The sequence below is a fragment of the Hemitrygon akajei genome, chromosome 29 (genome assembly GCF_048418815.1).
Source record: "Hemitrygon akajei chromosome 29, sHemAka1.3, whole genome shotgun sequence".
Taxonomy (NCBI): domain Eukaryota; kingdom Metazoa; phylum Chordata; class Chondrichthyes; order Myliobatiformes; family Dasyatidae; genus Hemitrygon; species Hemitrygon akajei.
In genome coordinates, this window is record NC_133152.1 from 3155002 (window position 1) to 3173076 (window position 18075).

The window sequence follows — 18075 nt, forward strand, 5'->3', positions numbered from 1 at the left end:
TATTAAAGGTTGCATGTCTTGAAATTCATTCTCCAGTTTTTTATGCTCTGTTCGGTTTCTGTGCTGTTTCCTCTTTCGGGGAAAACATTGCTCCACCTGCAAAAATCCAGCTGCTTTTGGGGATTAATTGCAGTTGTTTGCTTACAGGATTTCCAAGATCCTTATGGATGTTGCAGTCCCTCATTCCACTGGGCAAGAACAGGCTGTAGAGGTTGAGGAATGTGTCTGCCCAGAAGGCTACAGAGGATCATCGTGCCAGGTACAGAACATTTTTGCATTTACTTGAAGTTTTTTATGACTTCGAGACATCCTTGTTTTCTGTTTTTCATAATTTCAGCAGCCACACTCATGAGAGCAGGAGTCGATGAAATTGTGGGGGGAAAAGTTGTTGATGGAGTTTATTGCTTGAATTCTTCATCAAACAGGAAAAAGTAATGGCATTAATGTTAAATACTTGCTTTTCTAAAAAAAAGAGTTGCTTTGTTTACTTCCAAAGAAAATTGCAGAATGTTTGAACAATCTTTCTTATGCGCAGGAATGTGACTTTGGCTACATACGGAAAACAAATGGCCGTTACCTGGGGACATGCGAGCGCTGTGATTGCAATGGTCATTCCAACTGTGATGTCAAAACGGGAGAATGCCTGGTATAAGTTTATGGACCATTACGCTTTTTTGTGTTACGTGTGTAGCGTGTTCTAACTTGGAGAAGTGTTGTTTCTTTGCTGCCTTGATTTCTACAACTGATTTCTTTTTGTGCTTGACGTGTGACTTCGGCTTCACTTGTTCATCCGTCCTGAGATTATTATCCTGGGAAATCTGTTTACTTTTGTCAAAACATTCTCCTGGATAAAGATCTCCACACACAAAATGCTGAAGGAACTCAGCAAGTCAGGAAAATTCTATGGAAGGGAATAAACAAGTCAGTGTTTCAGGGGTTTCTTCATCAGCTGCAGAATCTCTTGTGTTCAGGATAATGATGTGTTGTTTACGTGACATCATTTGAGATTTCAATGTCTGAATCACTGCAACTGGACAGTGAACTTCCCTTTGCGCTTTTGGGGAGTTAATAAGTTGACCCCCAAATGGAGCAGTCCTTTCACATAGACAACTTCCAGGCATGGATTAATTAGACACTGATCAATAGTAAAATTTGTTTTAAATTGCCTCGAATAATTGCTACTCTATAACAAGCCCTCTATCCCTTTGTACAGTGTTCAGTTTTAATTTGAAAAGTGGATATTAAGATATTGATTTCTGTTTAAAGGGGTGTACTATAGTTATTTCCTGTTGCACGTTCCTAAATTGTTTCTTTCTTTTAAATAATTGTTCTGTCAGATTATAGTAATTAAAATCAAAACACTGCAGATGATGGCAATCTAAAATAAAGCAGAAAATACTGAAAACATTTGATCGATGCGGCAGCATCTGCAGATAGAGAAACCGAACTAACATTTTAGACGCTTCAATAAAATAGTCTTCCATCGGAATAGTTCTTAACTATCTGCTTTCATCAGTGACTGAATTTTGTTTCTCGTGTTATTTAACTGCAGGTATGCAAACACAACACCCAGGGCCAAAGATGTGAGCAATGTATGCCGGGTTTCTATGGTGAGGCCACAATTGGAAAGCCAGACGACTGTCAACCTTGTCCCTGCCCAGGAACAACCACCTCAGATCAGTAAGTTTTTTTTTTAAAGAAAGCTAACTTTTCTACAATTTATACTGATGTAAAAGAGCTTATGCAGGTGCTAGAAATCTGGAGTAACACATAAAATGCTGAAGGAACTCTGTAGATCTGGCAGCATGTATAAAGAGTTGATCTTCATTTTGGGCCAAGACCTTTCAGCAGGACTGGAAAGGAAGGGTAAAGAAGCCAGATTAAGAAAGTAGGGGAGGGGAAGGAGTACAAGATAGAAGGTGATTGGTGGAAGCAGGTGAAGGAGAAGGTAGGTGGGTAAGGAGATGGGTGATGAAGTGAGAAGCTGGGAGGTGATAAGTGGGAAAGGTAAGTGTCTTTTGAAAAAGGAATCTGATAGGAGAGGAGAGTGCACCATGAGTGAAAGGGAAGGGAGGGCACCAGAGGGAGGTGATAGGCAGGTAAGCAGAAGAAAAGGGGAGAGAGGAGAATGAGAATGGGGAATGGGAAGAGAGAGGAGGGGGAGAGAAATGCAAATATCACTTTAATTGATCTCCATAATCACTACTCAATCAAGTGAAGGAAATAATAATACTGTCTCTTGTTGAAGACTGGAATCGAGTATCAGTTGTGAATTTCCCTTGTTCTCTGCCTAAGTAATGGCTGACTTTTGCCGCTCAGTCCTTACGGTTCCCATATGATTAACTTTTGTTGTTCACCACCAGATACAGATTCTGAACTCTGACTTGTTTTATTTTCAAAAGAGGATTTGATTTTTATAGTGATGAAATAACCCTATTTTATAGTTACAAAAAAGAGGTTGGTCATTTAAAACAGCGGTGTATAGGAATTTCATTTTGCAGAGGCTGGAATTCTCCAATCTGGAGCATGTGGAAGCTAGATTGTTGGAGGAGGCAGGTAAATCTTTGATAGAGTAATTGAGAGCTACGGTATTTGAAGCTGGTCCATAAGGAGTTGAGGCTAAACATAAACTAAAGGAACAGCACCCCATATTCTGCCTGGGTGGTCTATAACCCAATGACCTCAGCACTAAGTTCTCCAATTTCAGGCAAGCTGGTACTCCTGTCCCTTTTCTCTCTCCTTTTGATCCATCCAGTTTATTTTACTCTCAACCAGGCCACCATTACTCTGTTTCTTCCCCGTTCTCCACCCGCTCCATCTGCCCATTACTCACACTCCTCCCAGTAGGATTTCCCGTACCTCCATTGTTCCCATTTACTCACACCATCTCCCTGATTTCATTCTATTTTCCACTTTCATTTCCTATCAGATTCTGTCATCTGCGTCCCTTTGCTGTCTTCACCTATCACCTCCCAGTCTATTTCCACTCTCCCTCCCAGCCTCTGCCTATCCCCACTCTCCCTCCCAGCATATTCCCACTCTCCCCTCCCAGCCTATCTCCACTCCCCTCCCAGTCTATTTCCACTCTCCCTCCCAGCCTCTGCCTATCCCCACTCTCCCCTCCCAACCTCTGCCTATCCCCACTCTCCCCTCCCAGCCTCTGCCTATCCCCACTCTCCCTCCCAGCCTATTCCCACTCTCCCCTCCCAGCCTCTGCCTATTCACACTCTCCCCTCCCAGCCTCTGCCTATCCCCACTCTCCCCTCCCAGCCTATTCACACTCTCCCCTCCCAGATCCACCTATCACTTGTCCCACCCAAGGCTCTTACCTGGTCTGGTTGTATCCACTCTGTCATTCAGAACAGATGAAGGATCTGGATGGAAACATTGACTGTCCTCCTCCCTCCCCCAGATGCTGTTCAATTTGTTGAGTTCCTTCCTCCACCATTTTGTGTGTTGCTCTAGGATTTGAGGAAAACATCTATTGAATTAATTTAAATACAAGCATAATTAGGGATATAGTTGAGCGTCTTGGAACCATCACAGTAATTAAGGTCAAAGCAGAAACTTTGCTATAGCAAGGATATGATAGTGCTTGAGAAATTCTGTGGGCTGGCTTTACTGGAAAGTTAAAAGCAGCAGGTGGATGGATCATTTTGGTGTGATTAGTAAACTAGATATCATGGTCAATGTGGTCAGCAAACCTTTATATGATAATTAGTGGGTACTGCTTCTTGCTGTAACCAAACAGAGAATGTAACAAGTGGAAAAAACAAATGTGCAGATTGCAAAGAACACAGCACCTGCTACTGCCAAGGGGAATCTATAACCCCAACATATGACGGCGCTTGGGTGTAGGGATTAAGCTGATTGGAGAGGTGAGCAAGGATTTGTGAGACCGTACTTGTGTGTGGAGTAATTTCTCAGGGTTTTGCCCAGTTACCTCACAAATTTTCATTGGTTGTTGTTTTCAATGTTTCCCCATCATGGGCTGAAAATGACAGTCTAACTGCACTCTGGAATGCATTGCCTGGGGCGGTGGTAGAGGGAAAAACAGTTGAGACTTTAAGAGATAGAGTCACAGAAAAATACAGCACAGAAACAGGCCCTTCCTTCAGCTCATGCTGAACCATTTAAACTGCTAGTCCCATTGACCTCCATCGGGACCATAGTCATCCATACCCCTACTGTCTCTGTACCCATCCAATCTTTTCTTCAATATTGAAATCGAGCACCTTGTGTACTGGCAGCTCGTTCCACATACTCACAACCCTCTAAATGAAGATGTTTCCCTTCAAGTTCCCTTTAAGCTTTCACATTTTACCCTTAACCTATGACTTCTAGTTGTAGTCTCACCCAATCTCGGAGGAGAAAGCCTGCTTACATTTACCCTATCCATACCACCCATAATTTTGAATATCTCTGACAAATCTCCTCTCAATCATCTACATTCCAAGGAATAGAGTCCTAACCTATTCAATCTCTCCTTATAACTCAGGTCCTCCGGTCCTTATAAATTTTCTCTCATCTCCTTCAACCTTATTTACATCTTTCCTGTAGGTAGGTGACCAAAACTGCACACAATATCCAAATTAGGCCTCACCAACATCTTGTACATCTTCAACATAACATCCCATATTTAGATAGGTACATGAATGTGAGGAAAATGGAGGGATATGGGCATTGTATAGATAGGAGAGATTAGTTTAGTTGGCCATTTGATCACTAATTTATTTAGTTTGGCACAACATTGTAGGCCAAAGGTACTGTTCTATGTACGCAGTTGATTGTAGAACAGTGAAGCAACCTACTTGGGTCAGCAGTTACACATTCTGGGGAAAGTTTATTGAGCCAGCATCCTAAGACAAGGCAGAAAGCTTTTCAGTTATTTGCAGGCAGCTGAATGGTGAGGAACTTCACTAAAACCATGTGTAAATTTTTCAAATGCTCTTCATTCTTGTGCTGCTTCTCGTACAGCACACAGTGTAAATATCCCATTGTTTCAAAAGTTAGAGGGGTTAGCTAATACTTCAGTAACTCTCTTTTAATTTTTGTTCAGGTTTTCATCGACTTGTTTCTTGGATTCAGATGGAAAGCCAACATGTAATAATTGCCCAAGTGGCTTCGGAGGCAGGAACTGTGAAAGGTATAATCCAGTAAATCATGACACATCTTGCTTTTATGTGATAGTTTTTATGGTGTATTACAATAACTCCCATTCCTAGGGGCCCAAATATTCCGTCTGATACTGAGAGCTAATTCCAAAATGTGTCAATTCCATAAAGTCAGATATAAAGACCCCTTCTCTGGTTCCAATATGGACAAGCTCAGCCTGAGTTAGGCATCGTCTGTTAGTCATGTTGTGTATAGTATACCTCAAAACTTTGGCATAAAATGCCCAAAACTGAACAAAAAGTACCCATCAAGCATAGAGTTTAGTCTTGACTCCAGTGAAAGAGTTCAATCTAACACTGTACACAAAATGAGTCTCCGAGCTGATTGGCTTTGTTATTCCCTGACAGAAATGTTACGGGTTAGTGAAGCTCGTGGTTCCTCATTGACTGGAGATACAGTATAAAAACTTTAAAATATGCTTAAGCTTTTCAATTACAGGTTTTTTTTTGGTAGAAAGTTAAAACTGAGTTTTGCCAGTGTTTGGAATGATATTGTTTTGGCACACTTTTACTCTATTTAAGTCTAACCCTATCACCAGGAACTGTGTGAGCATCCCTTTTTCCTAATAACACAAAAACCCATCAAAATTGAGTTTACCTTAACCCACTTATTGGTTAGGAAGTTCGAAAGCTGAGCGATAATCAAGGGTCTATGCAATGAATCGCCAGTTCCACTACTAACTCCCCTCACATTGTTGAAAACCCTTCAACACTAGGTCCATTTAGGAATATGACACCAGTACTTCTCAGTTAGAAGCATGTCCAGCTTCATGTATAGCTTCTCCTAGCTCTGCAGTGTGTTGAGCATGCAGGAGATTGAGTTAAAAAGATAATGTAGATCTCATCAACTGGTAAGGTGAAAGGAATTTCCTGCAGAGAGAATAAATCAATGGTTACTAAAACACCTTTATAGTTCTGTGACTGTTGATGGGTAGAATTGCTCATGACATCAGTAGTGCTATTGATCTGAAATATAATTACCACTGGCTATGTTTGAGGTGGCTTTCATTGGAAATAATTTGTTATCGAACCTTAAACAACAGAACTGAGTGTGCTAAATTGTGAAGATTCCTGGGAGAAGCTCTGATTCAAAATATAATCATTACTAGAAGGGGCACTCAGATGGCCTCACACCTTAAGCCAGAGCTTGAAGAACAGTTTGGCTATGTTTTTCTGCTTTGAAAAAAATTCAGTGTTTCTCTCATTTGTTCTTATTAATCATCACTAATGGGAATGTTTTGAGAATTCTGTATCATTGTTGAATTTGAATGGGCTCTTGAAAATAGAGGGGAAATCTTGGATATCCAATTACAGCAGATTTCTCATAATTCCCAGTCCAAATGGAGCTTTCAGTTTCTGTGAAAAGCTGTTTATAATAACCAGACATATTGAGCCTTCTTCTGGAAAAGCCAGAGCTCTGCATGGTGTACGTGGAATTGCTTGTGGGAGCTCCTGTGTACTTACAGCGGGGTGTTCTTCAGGTGCTTCTCGGTGGGCTGGGCTTTGTCGGGTGGCCAGACTGAAGTCTTCTAGTGGTGGTGTGTTTGCTGCGCCCTTCTGCCTTTCATGGAGCTTTCACAACTTGTACTTTAAATTGCGGAAATCAAGTTAAATATCCATTACATGGTCTCACAGTTTCAAAGGGGAAACTCATGTTACTCACCGGCTGCAAAGTAGGTTTGCAAAAAGCAGTTATTCAGTTGTAGAGCTGAATTTGGATCTGCAGGAATATTAGAAATGCCACACCTTCTAAGGTGATCTCGTGGGGTTGAGGGTGATATGCTTTTCCCTCCAGTTCCGTACATGGTCAAGTGGCTGAAAAGGCTACTTTAAGACCTTGTCGCGGGTGTGGCAGCTCATGCTTGATGGGTTGCCAGGGGTGTTTGCTGTCTTAGTTGATGTGTGACATGATGTGAATGGTCACATGCTGCCTTGGTGTGGTGAAGAAGGTGGATTTTTTATGAAAGCTTTAAGGACATTGCATTATCTCACTCAGCTGCTCCAGTGATTTTCCCTGAAACTTCTGTTTGAGAATTTAGTCACAGCAGTTAGCTATATTCCAAATGACAGCTCCAAACCCAGAGAGTTTGAAATAAATGTTTAGCCCCTGATGAAAAGTTCCTTGGCAGGGAATCCCAATTTTCCTCTCTACTCTTGCCAACTCTGAGCAGTCTCCTCCATTCCTCAGACTGGTTTGTGCTGTGTAATAGTGACTGGTTTTCCCTCCCTCTCTTTTGATGTTACCTGATCTCACCTATAAACACCTGAGGAACAATATGCAAACTGCTGTTCCTTTGCCTTGGAACCAGGCTAGTTCCATGCAAAACATTGTTGTGCCAACTTGGGTCAGTAGACTACAATGGCAGCTTAAGGAAGAAGGAGGAATCTGATTGCTTCCATTCTGGTGTATGGTTTGGAGTTTGATGCTGGATTATACAGGGAGCACATACCTTGGTTAGATTCGTTCAGTGGTCATTCTAGTCAAAGCTTCCTCCACCCTGGCATCTCAAGGGTTGAAAATCACAGGATGGTAGAGCACATCATAACTCTTTTCAGAAATACTAATTATTTCTTTTCCCCTTGCAATGCCTATTCCCTAATTACTGCATCAATATTCAATCGTTATTATCCAGTTATGTTTCCAAAGTAATTATTGAAGTATCTCAGCAGCAAGCTGAGTAGAAGGTTCTTTTCTTGTTCTTGAGCCTCTGACCAATGGACACTCACTGGTATTCCCTTATCTATGTTCGTAATTTCCTATTTTAAATTCCTTTCAAAGTCCTTGCTTAAAGTACCATGGCACCTAACTAGAATCTCTCATTCATTCCAGTAAATCTCCTTAGCACCTTTCATAAGGCAGTGTCCTCAGAATTGGACACACATGTTCAGGTTGGATTAATTAGCAATATAAGAATATTTTATAGAGTCATTGAGTCATGCAGCATAGAAACAGGCCATTCAACCCACCAGTAGGCACTCATCCACATTGATCCCACCTTTCCAGCACTCATCCCGAAGGATATACATGCTATGATAATTCACACACTCATCTAGACATATCTTACATACTGTCAGTTGACTTTGCCTCCATCCTCTCCCAGGGAGTGTGTTCCCGTTACTCAACACTCTGCCTTTCCTTTTGAAAGCTGTGTTCACACTGTATCCATCCTAGCATTCTGCCCTGACCTACATTTGCAAGGAAGCAGTTGTACAGTTTTGTAAGCATAATTTTTCAGTAGTTGTCATTACTTATCAATTTTTTCAGTTTATCGTAACCTGAAGGTCACTGGTTCGAGCCTCAGCTGAGGCAGCGTGTTTGTGTCCTTGAGCAAGGCACTTAACAACACATTGCTCTGCGACGTCACCGGTGCCAAGCTGCATGGGTGCCCTTCCCTTGGACAACATCGGTGGTGTGGAGAGGGGAAGGCCTGCAGCTTGGGCAACTGCCGGTCTCCCATACAACCCTGTCCAGGCCTGCGCCTGGAAACTCCAGGTGCAGATCCATGGTCTCTCGAGACCGACGGATACCACCAATTTAACTTTACCTCTGTTTCTAATCCTGTGAATCCATTAATATCTAAATTTCTAACAACATGTTTTGCGTGAACTAAATAACAAAGCCTTCACACCCTGTGTGAAGAAATTTCTCCTCAACTCTGCTCTGAGTAACCCAACCCGTACTCTGAGAGTGTAACTACTGGTTGGTACCAGACTCTAAAGCGAAGTAAACATACTCACTGCTGAGCCTGAGGTATCCTCTCGTTCTCCTAAACTACGGAGAATGCAATCCCAGCCCACTCAGTTTCCCGTCATACACAAATCAGTAAGGAAGAACAAAACAGTGTGGATCCCTTTTGATACAATCTCACTGAACTTGACAGGTTTATAGAGCTTGAATCTGACCCACTTGTCCCCTCAGGCTGTCGGTCACATCTGCGATGTGCCCTCAGTGCTGAAAGCCTGGGACGCCCCGCACCCTGCCAAGAGGTAAAGGATGTGTAAATATTAGCAGAGGGCAGGGTGCCACACTGTGAAGTACAAGGGCGGAGGCTAGACATTCAATGTAGCATATCTTTTTTCCAAAAGTGTTAAGGGAGTACTTGTGTTAAAGTAAATAGCTCAGCTTTGCGACGGAGTGCCTCTGCCCAGTAGGGCACTGCAGTTGTATCTCATTCACTGGTGCAGTGTTGCCCAGCTGGAGATGCTGCTGGGCTTTAGTGCAGCCAGTCAACATATTCATGGGTTTTTTGTCAAGGTTGGTGTTGGATCTAGTGATATTGATCTCAAGGTTCCCTCCAAAGTCAAGAATGATGCATAAAACTTTGTGGTTACAGCTATTTTATTAAGTGTTGCAAGAACAAAGAACAAACAAAGATAGAAGGACAAAGAAAAAACAAGTTGTGGTTCTCTCATACTCTCACTGGAGAACATGCTCCAATGATAAGATGTAACCCCTGAAATAGCCAGGTTCAAATGGTGTGACAGCTGCTGTGGAAAATCCTCTATCGATGCTAATACATCACCCCCAACTCTATGCATCCTTATCTTATGGATAAGTCTTTTATGTGGCACCTTATCGAACACCTTCTGGAAATCCAAGTAAATAACGCCCATCTGTTCCCCTCATTATATCCTCAAAGAACCTGTAAGGTTGTCAAACAGGACCTGCCTTCGCTGAATCCATGCTGCATCTACAAAGATATTACAATCCTCAGAGTTCCTTTACCTTATGCTCCCTAATGTTCATTACACAACACCCAGTCCAGAATTGCCTTTCCCCTGGTGGGTCCACCACATGCTACTCTAAAAAGCCATCTCTTAGGCATACAACAGATTTTCTCTCTCAGGATCCAACACAAGCCTCATTTACCCAGTGCACCTGCATATTGATATCTCCCATGACTATTGTAATGTTTCCCTTATTTACATATCTGTTCTGTCTCCCATTGTACTTTGTATCTCACTTCCAGACTACTCTTCAGAGGCTTGTATATAACTACCATCGAAGGCTCTTTATGCTTGTTGTTTCTTAACTCTATCCACAATTACTCTATGATTCTATGAGATGGTTCTACATCTTCTGATCCTATGTCACTTTTTTTTAAGGATTTGATTTCATTTTAAACCCACAAAGTCACCTTGCCCTCTCTGTCTACCTGCCTGTCTTTTCAATACAATGTGCATCCATGTATATTAAGCTTCCAACACTGACCTTCTTTCAGCCATGACTCAGTAAAACTCACAACAATATACCTGCGCTATAACATCTAAATGTGCTATATCATCTGATTTCTGTCTACTGCGTGCATTCAAATATAACACCGTTAGTCCTGTATTCATCACCTTTTTATGATTCTGCCCTGATATTACACTCCAGTTCATCTCACTGACCACAGTATCATCTGCCTGTCCTTCTTCACAGTCTCACTACACACTGCATCAACTTGTATCCCAACTGCCCCATCCTCAGCACTATCACTCCAATGCTCATCCTCCTGCCAAATTGGTTTAAATCCTCCCCAACAGCTTTACCAAACCTATTTGCAAGGATATTGGTCCCCCTCGGGCTCAGGTGTAACACGTTTTTTTTTGTACAGGTCGTACCTTCTCCAGAAGAGGTCTAGATCCAGAAACCAAATTGAGGGTTTCAGATCCAGAAATCTGAAACCATGCCCCTGCACCCATTTCTGCAGCCACTCATTCATCTGTATTTTTAACCTATTCCTGCCCTAATGAGCATGTTGTACTGGAAGAAATCCAGTGATTACTGCCTTGGAGGTCCTGCCCTTAGCCTCGTCCCTAATGCCACTATTCAGGACCTCTTCCCCATTTCTATCTATGTCATTGGTGCCAATGTGCACCATGACTTCTGGCTGCTCCCTCTCCCTCTTGAAAATCTTCTGCAACTGCTCTGAGACATCCTGGACCCTAACACCTGAGATGCAATGCATTATCCTGGTGTCTCTTTTGTGGTGCAGAATCTCCTCTCTTCCCCCCCCCTCCCACCCCAAACTATCAAATTTCCTATCACAATCGCTCTGCCTGATTTTCCCCTTCCCTGCAGAGCCTCAGAGCCAGCCACAGTGCCATTGTCCCAGTTACTGCTTCAATGCCTTGATAGGCCATCCTCCCTCCCCCAGGGGTATACTTGTTGCGGAGGGGAATGGCCTCAGGGGAACCCTGCACTGACTGCTCACTGGCCTTACTACTCCTGGTGACCATTCAGCTATCTGAAGTCTGCTCTCTAGATGTGACCACCTCAGTAAAAGGTTTTCAGCCTCCCGGATGATCCTGAATACATCCAGCTCCAGCTCCAGTCCTTTGACCTTGTTAGTCAGGAACTGCAGTTCTGCAGATGTAGTCGTCTGGGAGACTGTCGGGTACCCCACATCTCATAGGAGTAGCATTCCACTTCCCTAGTTACCATCCTTCCTACACCCTTTATGCCTCTAACTTCTCAAGCCAGTGTCTGTTCTTACCCAAGCCTGGCCACTCTAACACTGTCTACTGGATTTACACCTCGCTTCTTTTTATTAGCCCCTGCCTGAGTGCGTAAGAGATTATTATGATTGCAGCCCGGCGAAAATTTCCAAAAGGCCTCAAGCTCTTAGTAACCTTGCGCTGCCTCACCAATGTATGACTTCTCACGATGATTGTAGCCCACCAAAAAATAGCAAAATGGGGAAGTTAAATTACAAGGAAAATAAGAATTCTACACCCTAATCCAACATTAGACTTTTCTATCACTACAATATTTAATACCATTTGAAGAACAATGAATTACTCTTTAAACTGCTCAGTTTTTTCTTCTGATAAGCAGTGACACTGACAGAAATTACTGTGAAAGCCTTCAGTGAAATTTACAAAGACATTTAAAACTACTTTTTGTAATATACTGTTCTATCATCTGAGTAATACCCTGAAGTGCTGAAGACATTTGTTTTAACTTTGACCGGTTTTTCATTACACAATTGAAATTACCTTTCCATTTGTGCTGTCTCGAGGGAGCCATGGTTACAGCTGAAGAGACTGATTTGTTTGCCCTCAGCATAGACTGCAGTCACTCCATGGCTGAAGTTTACTGCTTTGAGCAGCACTTAGTATACCTAAGAAAATGGATTCTGTTTTGAAGCCATTGGTTATAAACATACAGCGTTGTGAGGGCACTCTTTACAATCCTGTGCAAAAGCTAGTGTTCTGTTGAGAATCATTTCATTGTAAATATAGCTTTTTAGTTAAAAAGTCAAACCCTTGTAACTGAGGTGAGCAAAAAGTATTGCCGAACACAGTTTTGTGGTTGTAATGGAAGGAAGTATGATTCCAGGTGCCATATATTGTTGAGATTCTATTTGTTTCATCAGTGAATTATGTTTTCAATTATCTCTGTCTACATTCTTATACGTGCTTCCTTCTGTGACTGTGATCCACATTTGCTTTTCAACTGAAGACAGTAGCAAATTACTGCTTAATTTGGGTTAGGCGTTTGCTTTAACTTTGGTGGCGATTACATTGGTACGAAGGTCTATTGGTATAAAGACCATTGGCCTTTATGTACAGACTGGTTTAGGATCTTCGCTTTAATCACTGCTTAATCAACCTCTTCCTGCCTTTGCTTCTGTTGCTAACAAACCTGTGCACTAACATGGGGCTTCCATGTTGGTTACTCTGTCAGAGCTTGCAGACGCTGCTAGATGTTGCATAAAGCCTTGATGCACAAGTATGTATCCAGAAAACTACCTGGCTGAAATATGTCTTGTTTTAAGCCATAGAGTTTTCACCACCCAGTCTTTGTGCTCCATCAAGGCAACACAGGGATCTGCTTAAAATGAAACCCTTTTTGTCTAAACAGTTGGCTGCCAGACAGAGGCCAAGTTGTCAAATTCCATGTTAGATATTTCTTTAAAGCAAGAAAAGATATCTTTGTTTGCTGACCAAGACCTTTGATCCTTTAAAAAGAAATCTGACAGAGTTCTGCAAAGTCTGGATTCAGCCAGTGATACTGGAGTCCAAGAAGGTGATTCCAGATGACTGCCAGAAGATTACCAGAGGTGGGTCCGGAGTAACTGGCAATACAACAGAACCAGCTGGTCACCAAGGTAACGGTAAGCCAGATGTATCTTCAACAGTCAGAATCACAACTGGGAATGTTACAGATGTGGGCAACTCTTCCAATGTCAGTGACACCAAGCGAAAAAAAGCAACTCAAAGGACTCCTTTGTCACAACGAGCCTCTAACTTTAGGCATTTAATGAAAGCTTCTGTTATTAGCTTCAATAGAAGATTGGCAATGTTAGAAAACACTGGCTTGGATCTGAAAGACAGCTTCAAACACTTACAAAAAAGACAAGATGATCTGAGCCATCAGCTGAGAAACCTCACCCAGATGTTGGCAGCACCTTCCAAAGACAAGCTGATATCCGACCTCACGTGGAAGTACACAGAAGTGGACGACAAGTTGACTGCATTGCAAGTACGACTGGAAATTCTGATTGATGGATTTGCAGCTTTGGCAGAGGAAGTCTCTGAGCTGAAGAAAAGGAAGGCATTTCGCCCCAACAGTGATCAGCCTGATTCCTCTAAGATTGCCACCAGCTCTCCACAGCACCAGAAAGCACTTTCCAAAACAAGTTTGAAATTAAAGCCAGCATCTCATGGGAGCTACAACAAAACGTTAAGCTTTGTTTCCGCGAAGCCTTCTGTTAAAGCTCCCTCTGTTAGTACAACTGAACGCAGAAAAGGCAAACAGTTTCGCTTTCACAAGAAACAAACTGATCGTGTTGATCTCATGCCAAGTGTACAAGCAGAGGTCATAACAACAGCTTCTCCTGTGCAGTCCACGAGCAAAACCCAAGAGAGCAGGAAACTTGGGGCTAAAAATAAACCTCTGCCTGGTAAAGGTAGAACTGTCGGTAAGAAAGTCCTCCGAACAGAGAACCCTGCACTCACACTTGACCTCGTCTCATCAACATTGCATGCAAATGTGACTGGATCCACTATTGCACCAAGTACGTTGAGTACTCAACTAGCCCCTACAGCTGTGCTGAAAAAAACAGTGAAAACTTATCCACGGGCATCAAAAGAGAAAGCGAAAGCCGGAGATTTAGAAACTGTAAATCACACAGGGGGCCCAGCTAGGGGTAAAGGGGTAACAAAGCCCAACTATAAGACACATGGAGAGTCGAAAGGTAAAACAAAACCTAGCAGACGTTTACCTGGACAGTCCCAGGTTAAAGTAAAACCAGGCAAAAAAATAACAGCACACCCCAAAGATGAAACAAAACGTGGCAACACAACAGCTACACAACATCGTCGTACTAGTGCATCAACAGGTGCATTGATGCACAGGAAGAGAAAGGCATTCCTTAGATCAGGTGTATCCACATTGTCCCCTGTTATAAAACAGCCTAAACTAGCAAGCAAGAGACCCCTCCCAACAGCAGTGGCTGCCAAGAAAATCTCTGTAGAAGGGAGAACCCAGCTGAAGGACGCCACTGAGATCCCACTGAAGAGGTCTGAAAGCCAACCAGTAGTTGAGCCACAGGAAAAAATATGTATCAATGATAACCCCACAAGAAACAAAACCACAAGAACCAGGAAGAAAAAGACTAAAAAAGCATCTGCACTGGACATCCTGCAGCTGCTAAAAGGTGGATATGGACACTATACAAACAGAAAGGTTAAGAATGTGCCGCTCTATATTACTCTTGGTCGCCTTGCCATACCGATAAAAATTATCCCGGACTGAGGTGCCTCTGTGCTGACTTTTTGAGTACCTGCCTTTGTGAAAAATGCTTGAAATGAATCTTCCAACTTGTGTGATTAAGAACATCATTTGCCTCACTGTATGGTACAGTTACTGGGAATAAGCTGAGTCCATTTTTGCTTGTCTGTGTGAAACATCAAAAGTTTTGAAGATGCTTTGTGAAATAGTTTATGTAACTAAAATGTAGCTTTTCTCAGTCAATCAGTGCAGGTATCTACCTCAATACAAGCAATGCACTTGGTTCCTTTCTATTTGTCCTGTTGGAATATCTACAGAAACTTGTCTGGAGTAATAATTTATTGTCTTCAACAAATGTCTGTTTTCAATTCAAAGAAATGAATCCAAGGGAATGAACATTACATTCCATTTTACTTGAGTGTTTTAGTTTTCCTGTTGGAGGGTTATAAACTAAATGTGAATTTTTTTTTCATCATTTGTAGATTTGTTCCTTTGACTAATAGTAGAGTTAACAGTCTGAAATTATGGTGGTCAATTAGGCGCATCTCTGTGCTCATGGATACAACGTGTGCAAGTACAGAGACTCTAAGGAACATTATTACCACATTGGTCTGAATGCATCAAGCCTTATTTTTGACCTCAAGAGCAAAATGTTGCAGATATTTGAAAACTCAATTTTTAAAAAAATAGAGAGTATCGGTGATACTCAGCAAGTCAAATAACATCTATGAAGAGAGAAAAGGAATTTCATCAGAACTGGAAAAGTGTGAAAATAAATTTGTTTTAATTGCAGGTGGGGGAGAGATGGATAAATAAAGCCGGTGTCTTTGATAGATGCCATCTAGTTATTCATGGCTGAAATTGAGACAAATGAATTAAGGTATTTAGAGAAAGCAAAACAAAAATGACTTTCTGGACTTGACAAATACAGAACAACTGTTGCTGAAAGAGAAGAGAATGCTGGAGATATCCATTGATCAGGAGAGTCAAAACTGGCCATTCTGGAAATAAACAGGAAAGGTTGGTTATCTGAAGTTGATGAATTTCATCCCATAAGGGATGAGATGTGCCGAGAGCAAGAATTCCCAACCTGGGTTCCATGGACACCCTGATTTAATGGTAGGAGTCTATGGCATAAAAATTATTGGGAGCCCCTGGCTTAGAGGGAAGGCATTCCTCAAGTTTACCTCAGGTTTCGTTGGGAATGTGCAGGAGTCCAAAGACAGAGTGGGATTTAATTTAGAAATAAAGCTACAAGCAGCTGAAAGCCCACATTCATTCTTACAAAGATGTTATGCAAGAGAGCTACCCTATGTCTATTTGATTTCTCTATTGATCTGTAAACTACATTGTCAACACTGAAAGTGATACACTGATTTGGAAGTACAGGTGAATCACTGCTTCACCCAGTAGGATTGTTTGCATCCTTGGTAATGGGAAGGGACAAGATTAAAAGGCAGATGTTGCATCTCCGGTTACCGTATGAGGAACGTCTGGCAGCTCTTGGGCTGTATTCCCCGGAGTTCAGGAGAATGAGGGGGATCTCAAAGAAACATTCCGAATGTTAAAAGGCTTGAACAGATTAGATATGGCAAAGTTATTTCCCACAGTAGGGGACTGTAGAACAAAAGGGCACGACTTCTGGATTGAAAGACGTCCATTTAGAACTGAGATCTGGAGAAATTACTTTAGTCAGAGGGTGGTAAATCTGTGAAATTTGTTGCCATGAGCGGCTGTGGGGGCCGACATTGGGTGCATTTAAGACAGAGATAGATAGGTTATTGATTAGCCAGAGCATCAAAGGGTATGGGGAGAATGCAGGGGAGTGGGGATGACTGGAAGAACTAGATCAGCCATGATTGAATGGCAGAGCGGACTCGATGGACCAAATAGCCTACTTTGGCTCCTACATGTTATGGTCTTCTGGAAGTGTGGGAATGTGCTGCAAGAAAGGAAGTGGTTGGTAGGTCCCTTTGGGCTGACAGGAAAGTGGAGTGGAGGATATAACCTGTAGTAAAATCTCATTAACGGTGGAAGAAACAAAGCATGATCCACTGGATATGGAGTTTGGTAGTGAGCAACCCTATACATCCTCTGGCTTTGAATTGAGGAGACGATAACAGAGATGCAGAAATGGTAGAAACACAGCTAAAAGGACTATTAGCCTTGGTGAAAATCCATGGAAAACGGGAGACATCTGAGAAACACCAATGACATCTTTGTTAACAAAGTAAAATATACTTCTGAGTTTCTTAGCAGGACAGGTCAGCTTCAGGCTTCTTGTTCCAATAAAACTTAGCGTAATCTCAAAGAACAATGTGTCACCTCCTAACCGGACACAACCTTCCAGGCTTGGTACTGAGTCCAACAACATCTGATAATCAGCAAGTTCCATTTTTATCCTAGCATTTGTTGCTTTTCATCCTCTGGTAATTTTGGGTCCTTATTTTGCCTGTACCTATTAAACCTGTCTTCTTATCTTGAAACTATGTTCATTTGTTCAAGAACTTTTTGCTGAAACTAGCAAACAAATGTAACTATTACTTAGCTCCAGTGATATAAAGAAGTCTCATGAAGTTTTAATTACTTATCACAAATCTTCAAAGATTTGCTGATTTTCTCATTCATATATTCATATTGAGAAAGGACAGCTGATAAGTGCAACTTCCCTAACCTTTGTCAACTGGTCTGGCTGTTAAGAAAGTGAACTTCATTGACAGTGAGTATCACATTGTTGGCTTATAACCTTTAGTTTATCAGTCCATTTTTGAACAGACCGCTTGTTAACACCTGTTCCAACTGCCATTGAGAAAGTTTGTTGAAACAATGCTTCGTCTGATTACAGTCCATTGATTGAATGTACTCCCTTGGTGATGATTTCTTTATATGAAGATTTACGAATTGGATGATATATGGTGAGTGTGCACCCCAGTTCACATTTCATATTAGAGGAAAGGTCATTGAAGACTATTGAACATTGGACACAGGCAGCGCTTTCCTGCATCTGAGATAACTGAACTCCAATATCAAATTCCCTTTGTGCTTGGCTTAATTCCAGCCTTTGGAGGTTTTCCATTCCCACCCCCATTCCCTTTGATTACTACAGGTATGATGGTCAAATACTGCCTTGTTATTGCACCTAACCTCTTGTATTTTGCTCCATTGTTTGATTTTGGAACA

The 18075-nt window shown here is 41.9% G+C and overlaps 1 protein-coding gene across 6 annotated transcripts in view; it reads left to right on the plus strand.

Moving 5' to 3' along the window:
* Window positions 1-18075, plus strand: part of hspg2 (heparan sulfate proteoglycan 2) — a 528874-nt gene that overhangs the window by 255213 nt on the left and 255586 nt on the right. For all 6 annotated transcript variants that reach the window (XM_073031647.1, XM_073031648.1, XM_073031651.1 and 3 more), the window contains exons 27-30: window positions 148-259; window positions 536-646; window positions 1553-1680; window positions 5060-5146. In XM_073031647.1, coding sequence (XP_072887748.1) covers window positions 148-259; window positions 536-646; window positions 1553-1680; window positions 5060-5146 — 438 coding nt within the window. The remainder of the gene's footprint in view (window positions 1-147; window positions 260-535; window positions 647-1552; window positions 1681-5059; window positions 5147-18075) is intronic.